The sequence below is a fragment of the Bos taurus genome, chromosome 16, assembly GCF_002263795.3.
Source record: "Bos taurus isolate L1 Dominette 01449 registration number 42190680 breed Hereford chromosome 16, ARS-UCD2.0, whole genome shotgun sequence".
Taxonomy (NCBI): domain Eukaryota; kingdom Metazoa; phylum Chordata; class Mammalia; order Artiodactyla; family Bovidae; genus Bos; species Bos taurus.
The window spans coordinates 54,313,696-54,327,562 of NC_037343.1; the positions used below are offsets into that span (position 1 = coordinate 54,313,696).

Genomic DNA, 13,867 nt, shown 5'->3' on the forward strand with positions numbered 1-13,867 from the left:
TGCACCAATTTACATTCCTACCAACAGTGTAAGAGGCTTCCCTTTTTGTCACACACTCACGCATTATTAAGTAGTTTAAAATTCCCTTTTATTTATTACTTGACTGGAGATGCTAACTACAAAGGAATGAAGGGTGAGCCTTCAGAACAGTGCCTCTTTGGAATTTAATAGAAGCTGTGATCCCATAGAGACAACTTAGACTTCTCAATTTCCAAATTTCCACTAACATCACACTAAGTCTCTCTGACCATTGTTTCCAACATTTAGGTTTCCTGGCAACTTGGGAGACTCCTTCCAATCCTGTCAGCTAATTATTCTCTGCACAGAAATGGGCAGGTTCCTGTACTTGGCAGTGACCTTCGTTCAACAGTTTACACATAGGGAAAATATGAGTGAAGTTTAGGTTTTCTCTTAAGGTTACCTGAAGGAATGCATAAAAAGTGTCTGTGTGGTTGCTCACCAGTTTCTGTTCAATAAAAGAGATGTCTATGCTTATTGTTGTTACTAATCTCAATCTAATTGCAGGGCATTAATAAAAGATATTGATGGCCTAGGATTTAAAATGTCACGAGTAGAGTCCAGTTTAAACCTATTTTATGTAAAAGCCATTTATATAAATGAGAGAAATATGGTAAAAGTGATCTTCCGGAAAGTGACCAAGACAGAATACCCCTCAGAGTGTCTTCATCTTGGTGGCCACAGATGTTAAGAATAATTTGGGCATCAAATAACTGGGGTGGGTGTTAAACTGACTTAAACTAAAACTGAAGTCGCTCAGTCGTGTCTGACTCTTTGTGACCCCATAGACTGTAGCCTACCAGGCTCCTCTGTCCATGGGATTTTCCAGGCAATCGTACTGGAGTGGATTGCCATTTCCTTCTCCAGGGGATCTTCCCAACCCAGGGCTCGAACCCTGGTCTCCCGCATTGTAGACACTTAACCATCTGAGCCACCAGGGAAGTCCAGGGTGGGTGTTAGGCATGGAAAATTATTAAAGGTGGACAAAGGGGCTCCCTTTATGTGTGGCCATAGACTTCAAAGAAATCCTTGTATGATGCAGCCTCAAGTGGAAATCATACCTGAATGTGGTAGAACATTAAATACCAATAAGTGTTTCCATATTTAGTGCAGAAAAGTTGTTGGTATTTATGAAGAGAAAAACAGGAACTTATTTCTGTGCCTAACGGTGTCACTTTGATCAGAATCTGTGTTGAACATAGCTAGTTAGGAGGAAACAGTAATGATCTAAATGCACTAGGGAAGGGGCCAATGCAATTATGGTTCGTTTGGCTTCTACTCCAGTATTCTTGCCTGCAGAATCCCATGGATAGAGGAGCCTGGCGGGCTACAGTTCATGGGCTCCTAAAGAGTTGGACACGACTGAAGTGACTTAGCATGCAAACACACACACCCATGAAAAATGGCTGGGAAATTTGCTATTTGAAAATCGTCCTCAGTGAAAAAAAAAAAATAAGTAAATAAACAAACCTCAGCTGGTAGCACTTGCCCCTGGATGACAGGGTTATTTGGAGCTGAACAAGGTTTATTTCTTCTCTGGCTCCAAGTTCCCAACGAACCCAGAGTGCCCACCTTTAGTGCCTCTCAGTCTTGGAAATATCTGATTCCAGTATTCACACCCCTTCCTCTTCTCACATCTTAGATTTATTCTTTTCTTGCAGTTGGTTGTTCTGATCTCAACTTTTGGGGAAAAAAATGCCATCTAAGATGACAGTGTCTCCTCTAAACCATTCTCTTTTCCTATATTTCTTTATTTTATTTTATTTATTTTTGTAGCCTGGAGTCATCATTTCTGTGGGGGCTTTTCTCTACTTGTGTTGAGAGAGGGCTACTTTCTAGTTGCTGTGCATGGGCTTCTCACTGCAGTAGCTTCTTATTGTGATAGCTTCTCTTGTTGTGGAGCACAGGCTCAATAGTTGTGGCACATGGACTGAACTGCCCTGTGTTGTGAAATCTTCCCCAACCAGGGATCAAATCTGTGTATCCTGCATTGTTTGGTCAGATTCTTCACCAATGAGTAACAGGGAAGCCCTCTTTTACTATCTTAACATCACCTAGAGCAAGGTCTTTAAATTTCCCTGTTTCCAAAAAAATAGAAATAAAAAAGAAAACTTTAAAAAAGAAACATTGCTGCTATCACTCACGTTGTCTCTTTAGGAATGTCCAGCTGAAAACTGTCCAAACCCCTCTTATTCTCGCTGAGATTTTGACCTGTCCACCTTCAGAGAAGGCTTGACTTAAGGCTGGAAGAACCACCACATCCCCAAAGCTCTTCCCTGGCTGCCTGAATAGGCTCACAATCTCCTGGGTTTCCCAAATAACTCCTGAGTGAAAAGCTGATACAGGGATGAGTGTATTTTGTTTTCTTTTATAACATACCATTGTTTTCATGAGACTGTTTTAATCATGGACATATTGCTAATTTTGATTTGGCCAAAGTTCCCCCAACAATGTTTCTGTCAACTTTTTTTTTTTCCTTGTTCAGTGGCAGGAACCAAAAATCCCTTTCCTGTCTGACACACAAGAATACAACTGTCCATACTGGTAGAATTCAGTCAGTATTAGAGAAGTGAGTCTGTGAATAGGTCCTGGATCACCCAGACACACCATCATTCTATTTGTTTCCTGAATGTGTATCTATTTCAATCAACTACTCTAGATAAATACGATGATCTAATCAGGATAAATCCAATGGATCCTCTATATTCTAATCAGGTGTTCCTTTCTGATTGGATTAACAATGGGATAGAGGGGTTATGGGGGGAAAAAAGGTATATAAAAGTCTGAAGCACTTGAGAAGAGAGGCAGAATCTTCCTGCTCTGGAGACATAAGCTGAGTTCTCCAGTGTCTGGGGTCTGAGCACCCTGCCAGCCGCTTCAGACCAGTACGTTACCACTGTCATAAAAGAATACCCTTTCCTTCCCCACAGTTAGCTACTCTTGAAGACTGACTTGTAGTTCTGGATGGCAGGGAGAGTTTTCAAAAATTTATTTCTTTATGATGAACCCATTTCAGGTGTTAGTTTTGCCTCTCAGTGTAGTTTTGCCTGAATCGCAAACATTTTCATTAGTGCTTTAGCTGGTATCATTTTTTTTAACATCTTTACCCATATTTAAAATATCTGTTTGGAGTTTTGTTTCATGAGATTTCAAATACACATTTTTTACACAAATGGCATTCATGTCAGGGGAAACTAAGGATGGAGGCTGTGCGGGTCCCCATGACCTTCCTCCTCTCATAGATTGAGGGCTCCAAGTGGTGGTCTGATGTCTTCTGCTTGTAAAGACTGGAGTGAGCTTTCAGGCTCCTTGATACTCACATCCAGGTGGGACACGAATTAAGCAAAGCACTGGGTGGAAATGAAATGGCTAGTGGTTGCCTTTCCTCCTCATTGATACTTGTGAGAAGCTCGTTCTGAATCCAGTAGGGAAAGAGTCATAACTTTGTGCCCATTGAGGCCTGAATGTCATATGGTCTAATCGAGGCACTTACACGTCTGCCAGAGCTGAGACCTCAGTCCTGAGTAGATTTCTCTGAAGGGTTGGGAGATTGTCTTAGATGTGTTCCTCTTTGGCTTGACATGGATTCTTTGTTCCTTAGCAGTTTCCAGAGGATTCCTTTTGAAGCAGAGTCAGGATGAGTCCCAACCCCACCCAGACTTTTGGACCTGGCTGGAATGCACCTGATCAGGGAAGATGCCTTGGTCTGTTCTGCTCTGGAGTTTCTGCCCACGGAGCTCCTCCCACTCCTCTTCATGGACGCCTTCCATGGGAGACACATCAAGACCCTAAAGGCCATGGTGCAAGCCTGGCCCTTTGTCTGCCTGCCTCTGGGGGGCCTCATTGACCTGCCTCATGTGGGGCCCCTACAAGCAATTCTGGAAGTACTTGATGTCCTGCTTGCCCAGAAGGTTTGTTCCAAGTGAGTCGGATCCAGATAGCTTGATAGGGTTCTGGGCATCCTGGAAGAGACATCTGGGCTGGGCTAAGTGGATGGCCAATGGATGGGCCAGAGGGTTCTGAGGATGGCAGTGAAGAAGCTCAGAGGCCTTGGATCACTATGGAAAATATTTTACTGATGTGTAAATGTGCCTACAATGCAAGGGGGATTGAAAGAGCATGCCCTATCTCCTTCCTATGATGCTTAATCCCACTAGAAGTGGAGAACTAGAAAGGAGAAGAGGAGAAAGGGAGTTGGAGGAAAGAGAGGCAGAAGAGGGCAAGGCAGCAGGTGATGAGATATCTGAAATAAAAGCATGGGTGGGCAATCATTTATGAAATTCTGAGACTGTGGTTGCATTCTGTGTGGATTTTAATGCATCCCTGTTAATCTCCTGTCCTTATAGGAGGTGCAAACTGCGGGTGCTAGATTTGCGGAATACTGGCCAGAGCTTCTGGAGCATGTGGTCTGGAGCCAGCACCCATGGGTTCTCAAGATTAGGAATGGCACCAGTGGCTGAGCAGAGCTCAAAGACCCATCAGCCCTTGGCTCCCCTGAATATTTACATAGAGCTTTGCCTAAAGAAAATGACCCTGGATAACTTCCTTACCTACCTCCTCAGGTGGATGGAGCAGAGAAAAGCTTCCATTCACCTCTGCTGTAAGAAGCTGACCATCTTTGCAATGCCCGTGGAAAATGTCATGAAGATTCTGAATACGGTGCAGCTGGACTGCATCCAGGAGGTGCAAGTGAGTTGGATTTGGCATCTGTCCACCCTGGCCAAGTTTGCTCCTCTCCTGGGTCAGATGAGCAACATGCAGAGACTCCTTCTCTCCTGCATTCACATGTCTGCCCTTGAGAAGCAGGAGTAGCAAGTTGTCCTATTTACCTCCAAGTTTCTCAAGCAGTACCATCTCCAAGATCTCTATTTAGACTCTCCCTCCTTCCTTGAAGGCTGCCTGGACCAGATGCTCAGGTGAGTGTGTACTACTGGCTGTTAGCAGTGAACACAACATTGGCAAGTCAAGCACACTGGGTTCTTTGCTGCTCTATCCTGAACTGTGCTATCATCACCACCGAAATCAAGGTAGAGGAACAGGGACACTATACTATAAAGCTGTGGATATGGTTGTTTGGATCCAGTGAGGGTGGGCATGGGTCCTTCCTTAGAAAGGGAAAACTATGTCAGATAATTTAGTAAAATAGGTAGGTGAAGAGGGCATTAAAGAAGGGAAACCACCTCAGACTTGAGCAGTTTCAAAAAGATGGTCTGGGATTTCCCTGATGGTCCAGTGGTTAGGACTCTGCTCTTTCAGTGTTGAATACTCAGGTTTGATCCCTGGTGGGGGAAGTAAGGTTGCATAAGTGGCATATGTGGTACAGCCAGAAAAAAAGAAAGTGAGGGAGAGAGTCAGAGAGAAGAGGTCTGAACACAATGAGCTTGTCTCAAATGACTAGTCCCTAAAATGTTATCTTTTGCTCCAGTTAAGTTAGTTAATATTTAAGATATGCATGATTCTGAGAGGATGGTAGTGAAGCATGTCCAGAGATCATACAAAGCTGCAGGTGGTTTGCTGGTGATGCAGAGATGAAATGTCAGCTAAAAGGAGAATAGTCATTCTGGGTACTGATGCAGTTAGTAGGACCTTGTCTTTGTGCAAATCACCTATCTGACAACTTTAGCTCAGCTGCTACCCTGCTTTCTCAGACCTAATTGCTTCTTCCCCCGCCCCAGATTTCTGAGGACCCTCTTGGATCACCTGGCAATAACTAACTGCTGGCTTACAGAATCAGACCTGACCCATCTGTCCCAATGCCCGAACATCCATGAGCTCAAAGGCCTGGATCTGAGTGGGATCACCATGACTGACTTTAGTCCTAAGATCCTCCACATTCTTCTGGAGCAAGTTGCAGCCACCCTCAAGGAACTGAACTTAGAGCAGTGTGGGATCACAGAGTCCCGACTTGAGTCCATCCTGCCTGTTCTGAGCTGCTGTTCCCAGCTCAGGACCTTCAGTCTGTGTCGGAATGTCCTCTATATGCCCATCATGGAGAAGCTGCTGAGTCACACCACTGGGCTGTTCTACTTAAGTGATGAGTTTTACCCTGCCCCTCAGGAGGGTTACAGCCCTCATGGAATCCTCCACCTGGGCTGAGCTTCGGGATAAACTCATTGAGATTATGCAGGATTTAGGATTTCCAAGGGCCATCTGGCTTAGCTCCAGCCCATGTCCTCGCTGGAGCAATAAGACATTCTATCCCAAGGAGCCCTTTCTGTATCAATGTTACATGTCTGCCTAGTTGGATGAATCTGTCAAAGCTTTCTTCTGAGCACTTGGAAACTAAAATCTAGGCAATAGCTGCATCATGAAAGGAAAACTGATCCATGGTTTCAGACATCAGTTCACTATGAATGGGAGAAGGAAAGATGATACAGCAGGGGTGATTGTAGAGAACTGTAGACTCTGGGAGTGACAGGACATTTGGGAATATGTGTTTATACATTCAAATATGAACTTATAGTTTTGGAGGTCAATATAGGCTTGAGATCCACATGTTGAAGCTTTTCCGGGGTAGATGTTTGTAAACCAATGATCAGAAATAAAGAGATCCTCAGTGAAGACCAACTGTTGCCCTCCATGATTTATTACTCTCTTTTTCAGCTTATACCTCAGTAATCTCCAGTTATTAATCTAGAAAAAGGCACTGAGTTGTCTATTATCCAAAGCCTTATCAATTCTGCACATTCCTTATTCTGTCTGGAGCACTTCTTACCGTATCTTTGCTTACATCTTTTGCTGTTCAGTAGATTAATAGACAAAGGGGAGCATACTCAGTAAGATGGTCAGCAAGCCAAATGACAAATCCTGAAATTTACAGCAGAATCAGTGTTTATTTACAAGACAGTCACAAGATGAGACAGGAGAACAAATCTGAGACCTAGCACTTCAAAGAGAAAGGAGCAGGGATATTTGTAGTGAAGAGCATAGGGAGACTGCAGGTTCAAGAAAAGGTGAGTGAATGCAGGGAAAATCTGAGGTAGCTGCTGCTCTCTGCAGGTTTATCAGAGTTGCATGCCTTTTCATGGAATACACATCCAGAAGATGGTGGCATTAGCATGATCTGAGGATAGAGATTTTGGCCTTCTCTTGGAAAAAGGTCATCTACTGTACACTCATGGAAACCTAATTGAAAGTTCCACGGTCAGTACTGGAGTGAACTGGGTAAGGCTAGATCCATGATCCAAAAAAACTTCAAGAACCATTACTATAGTGACTGTATACCAGAGATGTTAAAATGGGTGTGGTTAAGGGAGTCTTGTCATAAACTGTTTAAACTCTGGGATACTTGCAGGGTAATGCAATTTGCTTGAACACTGAAAGTGAGCATGACAGGTAAAGACAGGTGAAGACATTTGTTGTTGTTGTTGTATTTAATTTTTTTTTTAACCATGCCCCACCCCCTGTTGTATTTAATTTAATTTTATTTTTTAACTTTACAATATTGTATTGGTTTTGCCATGTTGTTGTTGTTCTGTAGCTAAGTCATGTCTGACTCCTTCTGACCCCAAGGACTTAGCACGCCAGGCTCCTCTGTCCTTCAGTATCTCCCAGAGTTCGTTCAAATTTAGGTCCATTGGGTCAGTGAAGCTATGTAACCGTCTCATCCTCTGTCACTCCCTTCTCTTTTTGCCTTCAATCTTTCCCAACATCAGGGTCTTTTACAATTAATTGGCTCTTCACATCAGGTGGCCAAAGTATTGGCACTTCAGCAACAGCCCTTCCAGTGAATATTCAGGAATGATTTCCTCTAGGATTGACTGGTTTAATCTCCTGTCAGTCCAAGGGACTCTCAAGAGTCTTCTCAGCACCACAATTTGAAAGCACCAATTTTTTGGCAGTCTTTCTTATGGTCCCACCGTCACATTCGTACATGACTACTTGAAAAACCATAGCTTTGTATGAATCACTGTCAGCAAAGTGATATCTTTGCTTTTTAATACTCTGTCTAGGTTTGCCATAGCTTTCCTTTTAAGGAGCAGATGTCTTTTAATTTCATGGCTGCAGTCAATGTCCACAGTGATTTTGAAGTCCAAGAAAATAAAATCTGTCACCTCTTTCACTTTTTCCTCTTCTATTTACCATGACATGATGGGACGAGATGGCATAATCTTATGTTTTTTAATGTTGAGTTTCAAGCCAGTTTCTTCACTCTCCTCTTTCACCTTCATCAAGAGAATCTGTTTTTCCTCCTCAATTTCTGTTATTAGAATGGTATCATCTGTATATCTGAGGTTGTTGATATTTCTCCTAGAAATTCTGATTCTAGCTTGTGACTCATCCAGCCTGATATTTCACATGATTAAACTCTTCAAAGCAGTTAAATAGGCAGGGTGACAATATGCAGACTTATCAAGCTCCTTTCCCAATTTTCAACCAGTTAGTTTTTCCATGTTGGATTCTAACTGTTGGTTCTAAACCCTCATACAGATTTCTCAGAACACAGGTAAGGTAGTCTGGTACTACCTCTTTCAGAATTTTCCATAGTTTGTTGTGATCCACACAGTCAAAAGCTTTAGTGCAGGCAATGAAGCAGAGTTCAGTTCGGTTCAGTCAGTCACTCAGTAGTGTCTGACTATTTGTGAACCCATGGACGGCAGCACGCCAGGCTTCCCTGTCCATCACCAATGCCCGGAGCTTGCTCAAACTCATGGCCATCGAGTCGGTGATGCCATCCAACCATCTCATCCTCTGTCGTCGCGTTCTCCTGTCTTCAATCTTTCCCACATCAGGGTATTTTCAAATGAGTCAGTTTTTCGAATCAGATGGCCAAAGTATTGGAGTTTCAGCTTCAGCATCAGTCCTTCGAATGAATATTCAGGACTGATTTCCTTTAGGATTGACTGGTTTGATCTCCTTGCAGTCCAAGGAACTCTCAAGAGTCTTCTCCAACACCACAGTTCAAAAGCACCAATTCTACAGCACTCAGCTTTCTTTATGGTACAACTCACATCCATACATGACTACTAGAAAAACCATACCTTTGACTAGACAGGTCTTTTTTGGCAAAGTAATGTCTCTGCTTTTTAATATGCTGTCTAGGTTTATCAAAGCTTTTCTTCCAAAGAGCAAGCATCTTTTAATTTCATGGCTGCAGTCACCATCTGCAGTGATTTTGGAGCCCAAGAAATTAAAGTCTCTCACTGTTTCCATTATTTCCCCATCTATTTGCCATGAAGGGATGGGACTAGATGCCATGATCTTTGTTTTTTGAATGTTGAGTTTTAAGCCATCTTTTTCACTCTCCCTTTTCACTTTCATCAAGAGGCTGTTTAGTTCCTCTTCACTGTATGCCATAATGGTGGTGTTATCTGCATATCTGAGGTTATTGATATTTCTCCTGGCAATCTTGATTCCAGCTTGTGCTTCATCCAGCCTGGCATTTCACTGATGTATTCTGCATATAAGTTAAATAAGCAGGGTGACAATAAACAGCCTTGATGTACTCGTTTTCCAATTTGGAACCAGCAGAAGACTTTTTTCCTGAAACTCTCTTGCTTTCTCCATGATCCAATGAATGTCGGCAATTTGATCTCTAATTCCTCTGGCTCTTTGAAATCCAGCTTATATATACATCTGGAAGTTCAAGTACTGTTGAAGCATAACTTGAAGGATTTTGAACATTACCTTACTAGCATGTGAAATGAGTGTGATTGTGTTAATGAGGTAGTTTGAACATTCTTTGGCATTGCCCTTCATTAGGACTGGAATGAAACCTGACCTTTTCCCATCCTGTGGCCTCTGCTGAGTTTTCCACATTTGCTGGCATATTGAGTGCAGCCCTTTAACAGCATCACATTTTAGGATTTTAAATAGCTCAGCTGTAATTCCATCACCTCCTCCTGCTTTGTTTGTTGTTATTCTTCGTATGGCCCACTTGATTTCACACTCCAGGATTTCCAGGTCTAAGTGACCATACCATTTGTGGTAACCTGGGTCATTAAGACCTTTTTTGTGTAGTTCTTGTGTACATTCTTGCCATCTCTTCTTAATCTCTTCTGCTCCTGTTAGGTCCTTACCATTCTGTCTTTTATCATGCTCATCCTTGCATGAAATTTTCCCTTGACACCTCCAATTTTCCTGAAGAGAGCTCTAGTCTTTCCCATTTTATTGTTTTCCTCTATTTCTTTGCATAGTTCATTTAAGAAGGCTTTCTCATCTCTTTTTTGTTCTCTAGAACTCTGCATTCAGTTGTGCATATCTTTCCCTTTTTCCCTTGCCTTTTGCTTCTCTTCTTTCCTCAACTAACTGCCAAACCTCCTCAGACAACCACTTTTCCTTCTTGCATTTGTTTTTCTTTGGGATGGTTTTGGTCACTGGCTCTTGCACAATGCGGAAGTCTTTAACCAAGCTGTTTCATTCTCTGCTTCTCTGTGAAGCAAACTCAAGGATTTCTGTTAGTTACCAGTTTCCATTAACTCCATGAGGCAGATTTCAATTCAGCAAGAGTGGAGCTCATGTAATCTTCACTTCCCAAACCCCATATAGATCCAGTGAAACCTCTGGAATATAATAAAGAATTTGTATTTTTTACAAAATTTTTTACAAATTTCAACTTATGTTGAAATAATGAATGAAAGAATGATTCTTTTATTCATAAGAAATTTTATGTAAGAATAGATTACATTATAAAGTCATTCATGTGACCCGTGTTTTCCTTTAACCTGCTATGGACAGCATCACTTCTTATTGTGTTTTGTGTGAGTTGTCCAAAAACAAACAAAAACACACACACAATAACACGAGTTTCCATATACTTTATGCCTTCTGCACAGTGTTTCTGTCCCATTCATTATGCCTTAGTTGACTCAGTCTATGAAAACAAAACAGAATATCATAGACTGGGTGGCTTCAATAAGGAAAATTTATTTCTTATAGTTCTGGGGGCTGGAAGCCTAAGATCAAGGAGGTAGCACAGTCTGATTGTGGAGGGATCCAGGTTCCCAGTTTTGCCACATGGTGGTGATATAAGTGGGGCACAGGTCACTTCATTTACTTCGAGGGGCATTAAACCTATCTTGGGGCTTCACCTTCACCATCTCATTCAAAACTAGTTACAGCCTAAAGGCCAATGTCCAAATACCATTATCCATTACCTTGGGGGTTAAGGCTTCCAGATATGAGTTTGTGGGTTGTGGAGGGGCATGTACAGGAAGTAGGATATGGAGAACACATGTTTAGTTCATAGCAACCCATTAACATAAAAGACCAATCAACACTTCAATGAGCATCTTCTTCTCTTTGTTTCCCCTACACCCACACCCAAGCCTCCTGCAAACTACCACTGCTATGGTGACTCCTGTGACTGTCCACCTCTGTGAGTGCCCAGTAAGACTGTTCTTTCCAAGCCAGGGTGCAGGTTGAAATCTCTTCCTACTCTGTTTTCCTGCTCCTTTGTCTATCGACAATATCATCTCCATGCAACAACTGAAGAGAGCGAGAGAGCATTAATCAGATCATGGAAATCTTTCAAAGGCTCCTCTCTTCATTCCACATCCGATGTGACCTGCCTGTGCCTTCTCTGCCCAGCATCAGTGACCTTCACCTATTCCCAAGTTGGCCACATGCTTCACTACATCAGTATTTGCACCATCCACCTAGCATGGTCTCTTCAACTGAAAACATCTCTGTTTAACCAAAATTTATTCAGACTCCTGAAACTTCCTCTACAAGTGTCCATGAACTTTGTTCTAAAATCAAGTTTGAACTAGAATTCTAAGCCAGTTCAGAGAGAATATTTACCCTTGATATCTGATCACCTCAAAAATTTGATCTAGAGGCTTCCTTGGTGACTCAGTGGTAAATAATCTGCCTGCCAATGCAGGAAACATGAGTTTAACCCCTGGTCCATAAAGGTACCCCATGCCATGGGGCAACTCAGCCACAACTATTGAGCCTTTTCCAGGAGAGGCAATTACTAAGCCCTCATGCTGCAACTAGTGAAGCCAGCATGCCCTAGAGCCCGAACTTTACAGCAAGAAAAGCCTCTGCAATGAGAAGCCTGCGTCCTGCAGCTGAATAGTAGCCCCCACTCACCACAGCTAAAGAAAAGGCTTTGCAGCAACCAAGACTCAGTGTTGCTAAACAAACAAACAAACAAATCTGATCAAAATTCTTCACTGCCCACTCTTGGTATCTGATCATGCTGAGCTGTCTTCAACAAGAAATCTATTAGACTTGTACAACCAGAATGGGCTTCCCTCATAGCTCAGTTGATAAAGAATTCGCCTGCAATGTGGGAGACCCTGGTTCGATTCCTGGGTTGGGAAGATCCATTGGATAAGGGATAGGCTACCCACTCCAGTATTCTGGCCTAGAGAATTCCATGGACTGTATAGTCCATGAGGTCTCAGAGAGTCGGACATGACTAAGTGACTTTCACTTTCACAACCAGAATACTGCCCAGATTTAATGCTTCCTCTCAGCAACTTATGAGCCAGGAAGCATAGTGCTTCTTGGCTTAAATCGCTGCCTGTATCTGCTGAATTGTGAATGAAGTCCATTTACATGATGGAAAATATTTTCCTCTATTGTCATAGTTCTGAATTAAAGTTGCCTTTACCACTTACATCTGTGTCAGTTGCTGATTTTTATTTTTGGCACAATTTCCCAGCAGATTACTGCTCAAGAGCAAAGGTCCTTCTGAATATCCCCGAGATTCCCACATATCTGAGAATGACCAACTTGGAGCTTGTCCACTGTTGTAGATTTCTATATCAGCTCAAGATGTTTCTTCATATAATTAGTTTCTTTTTAAAAGATTTAATTTAAATATAGTTGATTTACAGTGCTGTGTTTAATTTCTACTGTATAGCAAACTGACTCAGTTTTACATATATATATACACACACATTATTTTGCATATTATTTTCCATTACGCTTTATAACAGGATACTGAATATAGTTTCTTTTGCTGCACAGTAGAATCTTGTTGCTTACGCATCCTGAAGATGGTGACTGCAGCCATTAAATCAAAAGACGCTTGTTCCTTGGAAGGCCAGGAGGAGGGCATGGCAACCCACTCCAGTATTCTTGCCTTTAGAATCCCATTGACAGAAAAGCCTGCCAGGCTAGAGTTCATGGAGTTGCAAAGAGTCAGAGTTGCTACACAACTGTAGCAACTTAGCACCCATGTTCCTTGGAAGAAAATCTATGATAAACCTAGATAGCATATTAAAAAACAGAGCCATTACTTTGCCTACGAAGATGTGTATAGTCAAAGCTATGGTTTTTTCAGTAGTCATGTATGGATGTGAGAGTTGGACCATAAAAAGGCTGAGTGCTGAAGAATTGATGCCTTCAAACTGCAGTGCTGGGGAAGACTCTTGAGAGTCACTTGGGTAGCAAGAAGATCAAATCAGTCAATTCTAAAGGCAATCACCCCTGAATATTCATTGGAAAAACTGACGCTGAAGGTAAAGCTGTAATACTTTCGCCACCTTATGTGAAGAGCTGACTCATTGGCAAAAAGCCTGATGCTGGGAAAGATTGAAGTCAGGAGGAGAAGGGGACGACACAGGATGAGATGGTTGGGTAGCATCACTGACTCAATGGACAGAGTTTGAGCAAGCTCTGGGAGATGGTGAAGGACAGGGAGGCCTGGAGAACTGCAGTCCATGAGGTTGCAAAGATTCAGACACAACTGAGCAACTGAACAACTATATATGACAGTTTGAATCTGCCAATCCAAACCTCCCCTTCCCCATACCCCTCCCCAGTGGCCACCACAAGTCTGTTCTCTATGCCTTTTATTCTGTTTCATTTTCATAGGTGAGCTCATTTGTGCCACATCTTTGACTCCATATATACATGACAACATAGGGTATTTGTCTTTCATTTTTTCACTTGC

General features: G+C 42.3%; 1 protein-coding gene across 1 annotated transcript; it reads left to right on the forward strand.

Annotated features, from left to right (window-relative positions):
• The first annotated feature begins 3,695 nt into the window (after positions 1–3,695).
• On the forward strand, positions 3,696–6,114 carry LOC107133242 (PRAME family member 8-like). Its single transcript, XM_015475237.1, has 4 exons — positions 3,696–3,940; positions 4,581–4,707; positions 4,855–4,934; positions 5,694–6,114. Exons 1-4 carry the CDS (start codon positions 3,696–3,698, stop codon positions 6,112–6,114), a joined length of 873 nt encoding a protein of 290 aa, XP_015330723.1.
• The last annotated feature ends 7,753 nt before the right edge of the window (positions 6,115–13,867 follow it).

Bases quoted from the DNA above. Each gene is read 5' to 3' on its own strand.
- LOC107133242 (XM_015475237.1), top strand. From the start codon at position 3,696: ATGCACCTGATCAGGGAAGATGCCTTGGTCTGTTCTGCTCTGGAGTTT. The intron at 3,941-4,580 runs GTGAGTCGGATC...CTACCTCCTCAG, and splicing joins GCCCAGAAGGTTTGTTCCAA to GTGGATGGAGCAGAGAAAAG. The intron at 4,708-4,854 runs GTGAGTTGGATT...TTTACCTCCAAG, and splicing joins ACTGCATCCAGGAGGTGCAA to TTTCTCAAGCAGTACCATCT.